General features: G+C 37.1%; 1 protein-coding gene across 1 annotated transcript in view; it reads right to left on the reverse strand.

The window, feature by feature from the left end:
• exoc4 (exocyst complex component 4) overlaps positions 1-13,858 on the reverse strand; it is a 129,871-nt gene extending 116,013 nt beyond the window's left edge. Inside the window, exons 1-4 of the mRNA XM_051890766.1 lie at positions 13,717-13,858; positions 11,279-11,468; positions 8,610-8,804; positions 566-750 (exon numbers count right to left, since the gene is read on the reverse strand). Coding sequence (XP_051746726.1) covers positions 566-750; positions 8,610-8,804; positions 11,279-11,468; positions 13,717-13,796 — 650 coding nt within the window. The 5' untranslated portion in view covers positions 13,797-13,858. The remainder of the gene's footprint in view (positions 1-565; positions 751-8,609; positions 8,805-11,278; positions 11,469-13,716) is intronic.
• Positions 13,859-14,299: the final 441 nt, after the last annotated feature.

Genomic DNA, 14,299 nt, shown 5'->3' on the forward strand with positions numbered 1-14,299 from the left:
CCCCTTTGACTAATTAAAGTTTATTCAGAATGTCAAACTAGTTGGGGTTTTTACACCAGCTCTGGCCCATATTCAGGCCTGGATTCTTAATTAGTCCGATCAGTTATTCTGTCTGGCATATTCCACACTCTTATTAATGATCAGACAGCAGTGACTCATGGGATGTTTGGTTTAAGAGAGCACGTCTCTGTCTTTAAAAAGTACACACACAGTAATTAGATGAGCTGTGCGCCCTGCCACCAGCAACCTGCGAAGGTAAATTAATCTAAAGCTGAGAAATGACTTTGCCGCTCCAAAGGTAATTGCTTTCAGTTTACTGCCACAACCTGAATCAAAAAGATTTTTATTCACATTTTGTAATATTATTTTCATATTGCTGTTCTACTTTGGGTTCAAATACTGAGCCCACATATCTTTAAAATTACATTGTGTACTTTTCCTTCTTGAATATTCTTTGATTTGAATTCACACTAGATTTGAAGTCTTTAAATCAAGCAATTAGCATGTACTTTTGCCAAACTTTGCAAACTGCATGCACTGCCCAATCAAATCTACAGTAGCTCACCGTCCCTTGTCCTTGTCTTTGCCACGGTGACCCACACGGCTAGTAGACTTGATGTAGAGGTGTCGATGAAGCTCGTCGATTAGCACCAGGTGGATATTGAGCTTCTTGCTGTGGAGCTCCAGTCGCAAGTCGCCGAGACCCTCCACCTGCAACAGGGGTCCTTCAAGAGAATCCACCGCTGAGACCTGCAAACACAACAAACAGCATGCCTGAAGTTTCAATCTGCCTGAATGTCTATGAGCAAAAATGATGGATGACAATAAATAACTTCTGTTAAATAATGAGGAATAATATCAAATTAACGAACGAACGCTTTTGCATTTTTCTCAACTGGTCCCAATGTCATTATAGTAGATGTTTAAGGTCAGTTACCTTTGACAGTTCATAATAAAGTCATTTTATAACTATTGTAATGACTAAGACAAATCAGATACAATTACTTGTCATATTCAACAAATAATCTTTAAAACTCACTCTGGGGTCTGTGGACCCATCCCCCAAAAGACTAACTTGGGCAAGGGCCTCAGTAACCATGGATACTGATTGATAAGGTGGTTTATTGCTCTGAACTATGTAGCAACGTGGAAAAGCAGAGGCCATAAGAAAAACCCATAGCCCTCAAAACAGACTTTCCTGCATTAATTTAAAGACAAACTGATCTATAAATGAACATGCATCCCAGGACATTGTGCGTATGATTATAACTTGTAAAGTTTCTCTTGCATTGTATTTTTATTTTATGCATATCTTATGAGGGAACTGCTAGTTAAGGTAACCCTAAATATATCGTTTCTCCTATCAAATTAATGCTTATTTAACAACTCACACTTTCATGTATGTCACCTCCTCACAGAATGCAGTGTGCGTTTGTTGTATTAATCGGAGTATAAATGGACACAAACCCACCAGGCTCATTTTAATCAGGCTCAAAACACAAAGAGCCATAAAACGCCCCCACAGAGGAAATTCCAACTATCTCATTGGTCAGGTCAACCCTAAGAGAGGTGACTTCTCCCAGACTTTAAAAGACACCGTCAGTGTGACCGCCTTCTCTTGCTCCCGACTGATTCTCTGTTGCTCCTGGCCGCTCTGTGGCCTCTCCGGCTAGGGCCGGAGGCCTCACAGGCCGCACAGGCCTCAACCTGCACCCCAGCTATGTGCTTACCTAGAAGAGAGAGAGAACATTTTCCCCACTGCAAGATTCAAACTAACCACGCAAGTTTGTCATCATTTCTTCATTCAACGCAGGAGAAATCGATTGCAACTTCAACACCATCGATTCATGGAATCACCAAGAACCTGTTCAGAACAACAGACTGCTTTCACTGCAAAGGCATGCAAGTATCAAATCTTTTCACTAAACAGGAGTTTAGGATAAGCAGTAGAACCCTCTTAACAAGGTGTTTTGAAATAAGAGACTGGTGGTTCTTTCCTGGTTAAATGACTCTTTTCCATAGCTCCATTCTACCCATGTACTGTATGTGCGATTGTATGTATGTGTTTAGATTAGTTGTGTTCGTGTTTTAGTTAATAAACTTGTGCACAATTGGTTCTGACTCCCTGCCTGCAAATAACTGTCACTTAAATGATCTCGATCTTGTTACATGCACTAAGCGCTGTAAATGCTAAGAAAGAATTATTTTTCAGTGGCTATGAAAAATAACATTTTCTTACAATTAATTAATAATCAATACTGAGTGTTCACAGAATGAACTGATTGATTGATTGTAATCTTAATGTAGCTACATCAAGTTAATCTGATTAACTGATACAAATATTCATAATTAATCATAATAAGTTATGAATAATTATTAATATTTCCCCTTTTGAGCTAACCCACTACACTATAAAGTGTCCAAATATTTTAATTTTAGACAGAATAATTTTAATAAATTAAAAAAATGCTAAACATTTTGTGAATTGTTTTGCTTGAAAAAAAAAAATTCTTTTTATTAACTTTCTTTAAAATCAGTGGCACTTGGTTTGATATTTTGTTATCTTACGCAGTAACTTAATAAATTTTAAAATGTGAAGTTTCTGAATATTTATTAAAGCCACTGCATGTTGGCTATTATAATATGGCTACTTATCTACTTTGGCATTTTGGTATCTGTTGTTTTGCATGTTAGGTTGAAACTATCAAATCCCAATGCAGCTTTTTCACTGCTAGTAGCTGAAAAACTGAAGTGTTCTAGGCATATCCATTGTTGTAAAGCCTCCTAGATTAGCTGCGCTCCAGGATCACATAATAGCACATGCCTCACCTGCCCATCAAAAACCACAGTGATAAAGCACAATAACAACTCTCGTCCAATCAAAGTATTAAAAGAGGCAGAATGTAGTGTGGTGGACTGCAGTGGCGCTGAATATTCACTCTGCTGAGTGCGTGTGGCTCCTGCAGAGAGCATAATGAAATATGCGGCTTCTGGTTGAATGAGGCATGAGACAGAGCTTATCAGTGAACACAAAGTGAGAGAATGATGCAAAAACAAGGAAAACTAAATGCATATATAAGTTCGCTCTCTCTCACACAGATATACTAGTAATGCTTACTTTTTTTCCCAAAAATGTCTAAATAATGGATGGATTCTTAATACATACATACATACATATATACTAGGGCTGTAAAATCGATTAATCACATCTAACATAAGAGTCTTTTTACATAATATATGTGTGTATATACAGTATACACACAGACAGAAATATAATATATATAAATATAATATATAAACACACATATATTATATAAACACTGACTTTTATGTAAGATGCGATTATTCACAATTAATCAATTTTACAGCCCTAACATACATACATACACACATACAGGTGCTGGTCATATAATTAGAATATCATCAAAAAGCTGATTTATTTCACTAATTCCATTCAAAAAGTGAAACTTGTATATTATATTCATTCATTACACACAGACGGATATATTTCGAATGTTTATTTCTTTTCATTTTGATGATTATAACTGACAACTAAGGAAAATCCCAAATTCAATATCTCAGAAAATTAGAATATTGTGAAAAGGTTCAATATTGAAGACACCTGGTGCCACACTCTAATCAGCTAATTAACTCAAAACACCTGCAAAGGCCTTTAAATGGTCTCTCAGTCTAGTTCTGTAGGCTACACAATCATGGGGAAGACTGCTGACTTGACAGTTGTCCAAAAGACGACCACTGACACCTTGCACAAGGAGGGCAAGACACAAAAGGTCACTGCAAAAGAGGCTGGCTGTTCACAGAGCTCTGTGTCCAAGCACATTAATAGAGAGGCGAAGGGAAGGAAAAGATGTGGTAGAAAAAAAGTGTACAAGCAATAGGGATAACCGCACCCTGGAGAGGATTGTGAAACAAAACCCATTCAAAAATGTGGGGGAGATTCACAAAGAGTGGACTGCAGCTGGAGTCAGTGCTTCAAGAACCACTACGCACAGACGTATGCAAGACATGGGTTTCAGCTGTCGCATTCCTTGTGTCAAGCCACTCTTGAACAACAGACAGCGTCAGAAGCGTCTTGCATGGGCTAAAGACAAAAAGGACTGGACTGCTGCTGAGTGGTCCAAAGTTATGTTCTCTGATGAAAGTAAATTTTGCATTTCTTTTGGAAATCAGGGTCCCAAAGTCTGGAGGAAGAGAGGAGAGGCACACAATCCACGCTGCTTGAGGTCCAGTGTAAAGTTTCCACAGTCAGTGATGGATTAGGGTAACATGTCATCTGCTGGTGTTGGTCCACTGTGTTTTCTGAGGTCCAAGGTCAAAGCAGGAAGTTTTAGAGCACTTCATGCTTCCTGCTGCTGACCAACTTTATGGAGATGCAGATTTCATTTTCCAACAGGACACCTGCACACAGTGCCAAAGCTACCAGTACCTGGTTTTAGGACCATGGTTTACCTGTTCTTAATTGGCCAGCAAACTCGCCTGACCTTAACTCCATTGAAAATCTATGGGGTATTGTGAAGAGGAAGATGCGATATGCCAGACCCAACAATGCAGAAGAGCTGAAGGCCACTATCAGAACACTTGGTCTCTTCTAACACCTGAGCAGTGCCACAGACTGATTGACTCCATGCCACGCCGCATTGCTGCAGTAATTCAGGCAAAAGGAGCCCCAACTAAGTATTGAGTGCTGTACATGCTCATACTTTTCATGTTCATACTTTTCAGTTGGCCAAGATTTCTAAAAATCCTTTCTTTGTATTGGTCTTAAGTAATATTCTAATTTTCTGATACTGAATTTGGGATTTTCCTTAGTTGTCAGTTATAATCATCAAAATTAAAAGAAATAAACATTTGAAATATATCAGTCTGTGTGTAATGAATGAATATAATATACAAGTTTCACTTTTTGAATGGAATTAGTGAAATAAATCAACTTTTTGATGATATTCTATTTATATGACCAGCACCTGTACATGTTTTATATGTAGGCTGTGGATTCAGAAAGTAATGTAAAAAAAAAAAAAATCCTGTTTTTTTTTTTTTTTTTTTGCTCAAAAAATGTTTTGTGTATCTGTATTCATCTGCTCCTCTCTTTCTCATACAAACATGCAATGGGATTTTAAAGCAATAAAATGAAGAACAAATGCAACTTAACATGGAGCACAAGTCCAGGTAGCCCCCTCAGGCTTTGCTTTAATGCTGTCCTGGATCTGAACCATATCAGCAGCTACTTGCCATGCTGCTGCATTTGCAAACTGAATCTGAAGCAGTTGTGTGGTTGATAAGTTCAATTTCCTCATTTCATTCACCTGACCTGGCTCACATGTCTCAGAGCCTTGATCTTCTATGCAACCTTTCCCTTATTCCTTCCATCCTTCTTTTAATCTCTCACTCTCTCTCTCTTGCTCTTTTTTACTGCATTAACTTGTATTTCTAGTCTTTCCTTCTCTTTCCCTTTACCTCTCCTCTCCTTCAGCACTAAAAGATCCTGCAGTGGCTACTGCTTGTTTATATTTAGTGAATAAATCAAAATGGCTCTGAATGAATGTGCTTTATTAGAGGGAAGCTAATGGCCTGTTGATAGTGCTCTGGAGGGCCATCACTGCACACTTGGTGCATCGCTTCTGACAGACAGAGGAGGGGTCATGCAAGTCAAGGAGTTGTTCATGCAAATGAGGGTTGCATGAGCCACAGTGCATACCAGCAGGATCAGCTGATCAGGTTCATTCTGAGTATGTGTAAGTGTGCCTGTTTACATTTCCAAACTAGGTTTAGCTGAGAAGACACTTCAATTTGCAATTGAGATACTTATTTTTATATTTGGGAGAGGAGAGAGAGAAGAAGGGGAAGAGGCTAAGAGAGAGTATAGGAAAGGACAGTAAAGGAGGATGGAGAGAAAGAAGAATAGTTAAAGGCAGGAAGAGGACAAGGAAAGGAAAAGGGAAGAGTAGGAAAAGAGAGAGAAAGTAGAACAGTTAAGGACACAAAAGCAAGAGAAAGAGGAAAGGAGCGAGGACACAGAGGAAGAGGAATGGTTAAGGAAAGGAAAGGAAAGGATGAGGAAGAGTAAACAGAAAAAAAAACGAAAAAGGAAAAAGGAATAGTTAAGGACAGGAAGAGTAGAGAGAAGAGAAAGAAGGAGGAAAGGAAAATAACACATAAATTGTTATGGACAGGAAAAGAACAGGCCTAGGAAAAGTCAAAAAAAGGGTGTAAAGGTAAGGAAAATTGAGAAGAAAAGGGAAAGTCAAGGACAGGACAGGACAGGACAGGACAGGACAGGACAGGAAAGGAAAGGAAAGGAAAGGAAAGGAAAGGAAAGGAAAGGAAAGGAAAGGAAAGGAAAGGGGAAGTTAAGGACAAGAAGAGTAAGGTAAGGTAGAAGAGGTAAAAGAAAAGAGTAGAGGAAGAAAATGAAAATAATACAAAGAGGAAAGGGAAGAGGAAATAAACAGAATTAAGTAAATAGTTGAAAGAGAGGAAAGGGCCAATTCAACAGATGTGAGGTAATGAATGACAGCTCATCTGAAAAGCACACACTAGGGAAGTTAACCAGACTGACAGGTACGACAGTTACAGGTGGGTGGGTGGGTGTGTGTTTATGTAGCTAACAGACACAGAAAAGTGAGGGACAGCATTTTCAGATGAGAGTTGCAAATTGAAACACCGTGTACACCGTAATCTCTGTTGGCAGTCTCAATACTCCTTGTCAGATTTAACACAGTCACACACACAGGAAGAGAAGAACCTCTCTGAGGAGGAGAAGAACACCTGAGGGACCTGAGAAAGCAGAAGGATGGAAGCTTGTCATCTCTGACCACAGCTACTCACTGATTTCCCCTGTTGAGTGGGAGATGCAAGTGTACCCAAAGAAACAGTGATAAAACACTGATAAAAATGTGCTAAAAAAAACACTGAAAAAGATCACAAAGTGAAACCTAGAATCTAAAAAAAAAAAAACACCTAGAAATACAGCTCCTTGATGATGATATTTTTGGCCCATGAGCTTTGATTAATGCAGTGGGAAAGCATCACCTGACCAGAATTGCGTAGCTGAATAGGTCACTTTTTTTAATCAGCACTGGAGTGTTTAGCGCACATGCTTCTGACACACTGTGCTGTTTTGATGCCATTTCCCCTCTCATAAATAACTTCATGTCACTCTCCAATATGCTGGTCTAAAATAGAAAGTAAATACAGTACACTACTGTTCAAAAGTTTGGGGCTGATAAATTTTATGTTTTTGAAATAAGTCTTGTATGCTCACTAAGGCTGCATTTATTTGATCTTCAGTGTCACATGATCCTTTAGAAATTATTCTAATATACTAATTTGCTGATCAAGAAATATTTCTTATTACCATGTTGAAAACAGTTGTTCTGCTTAATATCCATGATACATTTTTAGGATTGTTGTTTGATGAACAGAAAGTTTAAGCCTTTATTTGAAATAGAAATTTGTAACATTCTAAATGTCTTTACTGTCAATTTAATGTTGCTAAGTAGGAATATTAATTCCTTAATGTCCCTTAATGTCAAACTTTTTAATGGTAGTGTAAATATGGACAGGAACTGGACATGACAGGACAGGAACAACTACATTAATGTTTTCCTAATTTAAGAGACCTTTTCATCTAATGGCTAAGTTTCTTAATAATTTCTATGAAATATCATGTAATGTTTGCAATATCTTATACACCAAAAATATATTTTTAACATAGTATATGCTATTTTGTAAACGTTTCTTTACACAAATTAACAATAAACATACAAAAAAATATTCATTTTTATTTATTTACTTTTATAGCAAGATTATGCTCCTTCACTCTTCAGTTAAAAAAATACAAGTACTTATTGTAATTACTGTATACCAGGGCCGTAACCACCATAGACATTGAGGGGGACAAGTCCCCCCAGTAAATTGAACTGGTCAAATTGTCCCCACCCACCTTCCCAATATTTGATATTATTGATGCTTAAAAGTTACATTTTTAGACTGGTCTGCCTCAGCGTTCTAACAGTGCTCATCATTGTCAGAATGAGTGACCAACAGTAATATGCAAACTACTCAACATTTTTATGAAATTTCACCGTTTTGAATTGAAAACATGCTATTATTTGATTAATATGATATGATTAATGTAATTCATAACTGAATGTGACAAGAAACATTTTGTGTTTTTGACATATTAGACATACCATTCTTATTTCTTTTCATTATTTCCTTAAATCCCTTTTAATCTTTTAATTATTTAATTCCTTTTAATAAAAAAAAAAAAAATTACCCATTAACACCCCACCCCCCAAAATCATGGTACCCCCAATGTTCAAGACTTGGTCTTGCTGTATACAATGTATATATAATTATTGTAATTAAAGTAATTATTGTATACACAAGAACCCCTTCCCAAGCATGAAAGAAAGTAAAGTGAGTGGTAAAGATCTCAAGGTAAAGATCTATAATTATTTTAATAGTTTTCAGAGGACAAGCTAGAGAAAAGAAAAAAAAAATCAGCTAGTATGTACTTACCATGGAATTAATTAAATTTTTCATACCAATATATTCACAAGCAACCATGAACATACACTCACCAGCATATCCGTGGCGTGCAGGTAGTGCTTGCTAGCCATAGACGCCTCCAATTTCTGAGGAACCTGTTTGATGTTCTCGATCTCATCCAGCAGGCTCAGGACGTGCTTGTGCTCGACACCCTCGATCCACAGCTTCCTCAGTTCATCTCGCTTACAGTGGAGGAGCATCTTACAGGATAACAGGTTCTCCTTGACCTGTGCAGAGAGAAGCCCACACACACCATGTCAGGAGAATAGTTAAAGACCCTTCACACTTGATAAAACAAGCATCAGTTTCACAGTTTTCCTTTCACAGCTCTTTTTTCTTTGCATAATTATTTTCAAGTGCGTCAGCAGCAGGGGAGAAGATGATAAACAAACATTTTGCAGTAGATTAAAATGCAAGCTTAGTGGCTAATTTACAAGGATATTATTTCAGACATCGAAGACAATTACTAGTGATTTCTAATGTTTCTTTTATGATGGCTCACCATGTTTTGGAGCCCGTTTCGGGTGGCGTGGGAAGCAGTAATTAGTTCATTTTTAATGTTCTTAAAAGAGCTTACAAAACATGCGCAAATGTGAACAAATCCCAAAGCTGGATAAACAAACAGCAAAATTAATGAACATTGTTAGGTTTTATTGGCTGCGTTGGGTTTATGTCTTCCGTTTTCCCACTTACACTCTCACACAAGCAAATTGAGACACACAGGGAAATGTTTTGTGAGTCCTTGACTCAAACACATCTTTCAAGAGTGCAATAAACAAACTCGGTCACCTGTGTCTTTAAATAATAATGAGTAAAGGCGGTGATTGGGGGTCCCTTGGCACCTCTCATCAAATACTTCAGCAGCATGAAGACAGAACTGCTATTCTCTATGTTCTCTGAGGCAAGTTTGAATGTGTGTGTGTGTGTGTGTGTGTGTGGGAAGCCTGACACCAGAAGCCTGAGGGACGACCCATCAGGCCGCATGGCTGAGAGCGACGTTTAAGCACAAAAACAAAACAAAAAAAAGCTGTTGATTTGCTTTTAATTTCCCTTTTTGCGTCAAACTGCTACAGCATGTTGTTTTCCCTCTAATTATGTCTTATAAATCATTCCCTGGGTATTACCGCCAGTACTATATAAGACTGCATGCAGTTTGTGTGTGTTTACGTATTGGTAGGTTATTATAGAACTATGTGGGCTATAAAGCAGCAGTTGTGTTTCATCTTCACCAGCTGCTGACCAGAAAAAAAAAATCTGTGCAGTTAGGAAGTTATTTCAATCAGTCATAAACAAACAGACTGACAACATAAAGATGTATTACTGTGTGATTGGCAGCTACGTGCATATGTTATTAAAATATACTACTGAGTCATTGTGCATCTGCCTAACATTAGGGATTTTAACCAGGGTCCCTGAAGGTACTCTCCAGGGGGTCTGGGAAGAAGACAGACTATCATTCAAAAGCTTGGGGTTTGTCAATTTTTTTTTTTGTTTTGAAAGAAGTTAATACTTTTATTCAGCAAGTGCAAATTAAAGAGATAGTTCCCCCAAAAATGAAAATTATCTAATGATTTACTCATTCTCAAGCCATCCGAGGTGTATATGACTTTCTTCTTTCAGACGAATACAATAGGTAATATATTTAAAAATATCCTGGCTCTTCAAAGCTATATAACGGCAGTGAATGGGGGGCCCGATTTTGAAGCCAAAAAAGTGCATTCACCCATCGTAATAGTAATCCATACGACTCTGGGAATATAATAAAAGCCATTTTTGTAAGAAAAATAGTCATATTTAAAAATTTATAATCTAAAATAACTCGTTTCCGGCAGACGACATGTGCATTACGTCACGCGTCGGGTCAGGGGTTACTCTTCCGCCGCAAATCGGTATACAATCGGTTCACTGCCATTATAAAGCTTGGAAGAGGCAGGATATTTTTAAATATATCTCCGATTGTGTTCGTCTGAAAGAAGAAAGTCATATACACCTAGGATGGCTTGAGGGTGAGTAAATCATGGGATAATTTTCATTTTTAGGTGCGCTAACCCTTTAAATTGAAAAAATGGCAGAAATTACATTTATAATGTTACAAAGGTTTCTATTTCAAATAAATCCTGTTTTTTTTTTTACTTTCTATTCATGAAAGTATTCTGAAAATTATCTCTCAAAATAGATAATAATAAGGATTTTCCCTTGAGCACCAAATCAGCACATTCTGAAGGATCATGTGACACTGAAGACTGGAGTAATGATGCTGAAAATTCAGCTTTGCTATCAAAGGAATAAACTACATTTTAAAATATATTGAAATAGAAAACAGTTATTTTAAATTGTAATAATATTTCACAGTATTACTGTTTTTTTAATGAAATAAATGCAGCCTTAATGAACATAAGGCATTTCTTTCAACAAAAAAAAAACATTTTTAAAAAATCTTACCGACCCCAAACTTTTGAACAGCAGTCGAAGTAAAACATATAGCGCCTAAATATTCATGACAATTTCTACATTTGCAATTAACTATGTGTTAAGCATTATTTAATGCTATTTAATATTGTTAATGAAATATATTGTAAAATTTAGCTTCCCTGGTTGACTAAGAGTCTTAATGGGGTCTGTAAATGTTGAAACTCATGATCTAAAACATACATTCATGCTTATTAGTGAGTTTCCAAATGCAGATGAATGCGTCGCACACCTGTTTGATCTTGTTGCGAGAGCTGGTGATTCTCTCAGTGATGCTCTGGTAGGTTCGGATGGCTGTGGTGAGTTCTGTGTAGTGCTGAACGATCAACTCGTCCAGATCTCGGTCACACTTCTCATAGGCATCCTCCAGACGGAACTTCTCCGTCTCTCGGTCCTGCACGTCATCACTGCTGGACAGTGTCCTGACCGAAAGATAGTAAATAAATAAATACATTTATAGTGTGTGTGTGTGTGTGTGTTTATATAACATAATTTATCTATAATTTAATTTATTTATAATGTATTTCTACTAAATAAACAAGGACAATATATATTTTTTTTTTATTGTATATACACATTTCATATCCAAGACAACCTATTTATACCTACAAAAATCATGCAATTTAATAATCAAAGATAAAAAAAAACTATCTTAGAAGTAAAAAATCTGAGGGTATACATGTTTGAATGGCCATGACACTCCTCTAGAACCTTTTGAGCTGGCTTTCTTGCTATTTCTGACACCAGAGAACTGTGACTGCAATATACTTAAATCTTCTACAGAGCACAGCATGAATGCCAGAGACAAGGCTGCACCCAATATAAGCTCATCTCGTCATCATTATGATACAAACTTTTAGACAGATGTAGTTGGATTTTTGGCCATCGCAAACACAATTTCACCACAATCCATCATCAGACGCCCACCCACTCAGAGAGACCCGCTGGGGCCGGTGCCAATCCACCGAGTGTCCCAGACCGCAGACTGCCAGACATCACGGCTCAGCTCTCAAAGTCTGTCCTGAACTCATTTCCACTGCAGTGTGGCTTTAAATCAGAGTAAAGAAAGGCAGCACAATCTCCCAAAAGAGCTCATTACATTCATTCCAGTCTCTAGAGCTCAGAGAGATATAGAAAGAAACGTCTGAGAGCTGGTATTCAGTAGGGAAAGGTCCCTTCAAGCTCGCAAAGAAGCACAGATCATGTAGATATAGCTCTGGCACATAGACTCACTCTTTTGTGACCCCAATGGATTGCCCTGAAGACATCCTAATGGAAATGACTGATGGATAAAATGGAGATAAAAGAGCCGTGAAGCAGAGTGATGGCTCTCTGACACCTTATCAGCTCAACTGGGCTCGATGGAAGAAAATAGGTTTAATCTATGTAAGCAAGTAAAAAGTTCATTACAACTCAACCAGGCATTACCACCAGTCATGTAAACATACTGTAACTATCACTATCTTTTATGCATTAACTTTAGCACACTATATTGGGTTCTGGCTGCCATCTATCATCAGCTGAGAAGCGTTGCACCATAAGGGCTCCTCAGATCTATCACATGTTCCACAAGGCAATGGAAGTCTATATATACAAGAACTTCCTGTCTTCATGATAGCTTCTTCCATGCCTTCTCAATTGCCTCAAAAAAAAAATAAATAAATAAAATAACAGTGCAGACTAAAACAAATATATCAATGTATAGTACTTATATATTTAACATCACATATTATATATAGTGTTTTTTCCACTGCAATTTATATGATTTCCTGTCACATTTTATATTAGGAGTCTTTAACTAGTACATACTTACTTACATCAAAAAAATAACTGTTATGTATTGTGTTCATGTTGTAATTTGCAAAACACTTTTGCTGCGATTAAGGTGGGATAGGGGTAAGGCTAGAGACAGGTTTGGTGGTACAGGTAGGGTTAAGAGTGGGTTAAGAGGTAAGGGAAGGGTCAACAGTGTAATTATAGTTGTAATTACAGAAATTAATAACAGATTCAATTACATACAGATATTTATTCAATGTAAAAACATGCATGTACACAATAAGTGCATTGTTTCAAATTATCAATTTAAATGTTATTACATAGTAGCCTAGTTAATATAGACAGTATGGTATATGATATAGATAGTAGTTAATATATAAATACTATATATAGACACTTAATATAAAGTGGGACCAATTTTCTATTGTTGCATTTTCATGTTATTGCTCTTGTATGTTGTTATGTGTATTGTTTATGTGTTGACAACCAATGACAAATATTCAGACTGCTTCTATGATGTTCAAATAGTGCTGTTTAAGTAAACAGTTAACTATATTTTTGAAACAGTCTCTGTTGAAACTCTGCCAGTCCTGTCAAAACATAAGCAGCCCATTTAAACACGTTCCTAAGTATGCCTGCAAATTCTGTCATTCAGAAGACCTCACGGCAAACTATAACCTTGAGCTGAATAAACATAAAGCCTTTTAAGAAGTACTTGTTATTTAATCAATAATTGAAATAACTCAATATGACAAAATAACAGGATGTATCGTTAGCAAACATGCTAAGCCGTTATCCATTCATGCCCTTTGCTTCGCAAAAACAAGGTGCAAAGATTTAATGCAGGCAAAATCAAGCTGGCCGGCACAGACATTGTAAAAATATCGTGCTCACCTTATTACAGATATAAGTAAACCGGAGGGGTCTTTGCTTTTGGAGACAGCGCTCCTGTATCTGCCTGTGTCGGCTGCCATCTTTCCCTTACTACACCCAAACAACTCGTGACGGACTTCAGCCAATGGGAAGCCTCGCTCAGTCGTACAGGGATCGTAGGGAAATGAAGTCTTTGCGCTGCCATAAACAGTATGCCGTGAGGGATGGTAGTGATGGAGAGGAGGTCCGATTCATTTCCGCGACTCGATTCTTTCGAACAGTTCGTTTCAAAGAACCATATGCATATGAATCACTTAATGCATTACCAAGTAAACTATAAACTTGCAAAGTTGATATTTCACATAATTGCACATTTTTTCATCACTTCGAAGAAATAATTACACGCTTATTTTGGAACTGTTTATTGCAAAGCATTTTGGATTGCTATAATTTTATTAAAATGTATATATCCCAAACTGTATTAGCCAAAAAAAAAAGAGTGTTTTTGGTGCCTCTTTGAAAATAGACCCTTTTCTTAATAAGTTTAGCTAGCTATTACTTTTCCTTGCAAAATTTTACATTCATAAATGTAAATCTAAAAAAC

This window comes from Ctenopharyngodon idella, chromosome 4, assembly GCF_019924925.1.
Source record: "Ctenopharyngodon idella isolate HZGC_01 chromosome 4, HZGC01, whole genome shotgun sequence".
Classification (NCBI taxonomy): domain Eukaryota; kingdom Metazoa; phylum Chordata; class Actinopteri; order Cypriniformes; family Xenocyprididae; genus Ctenopharyngodon; species Ctenopharyngodon idella.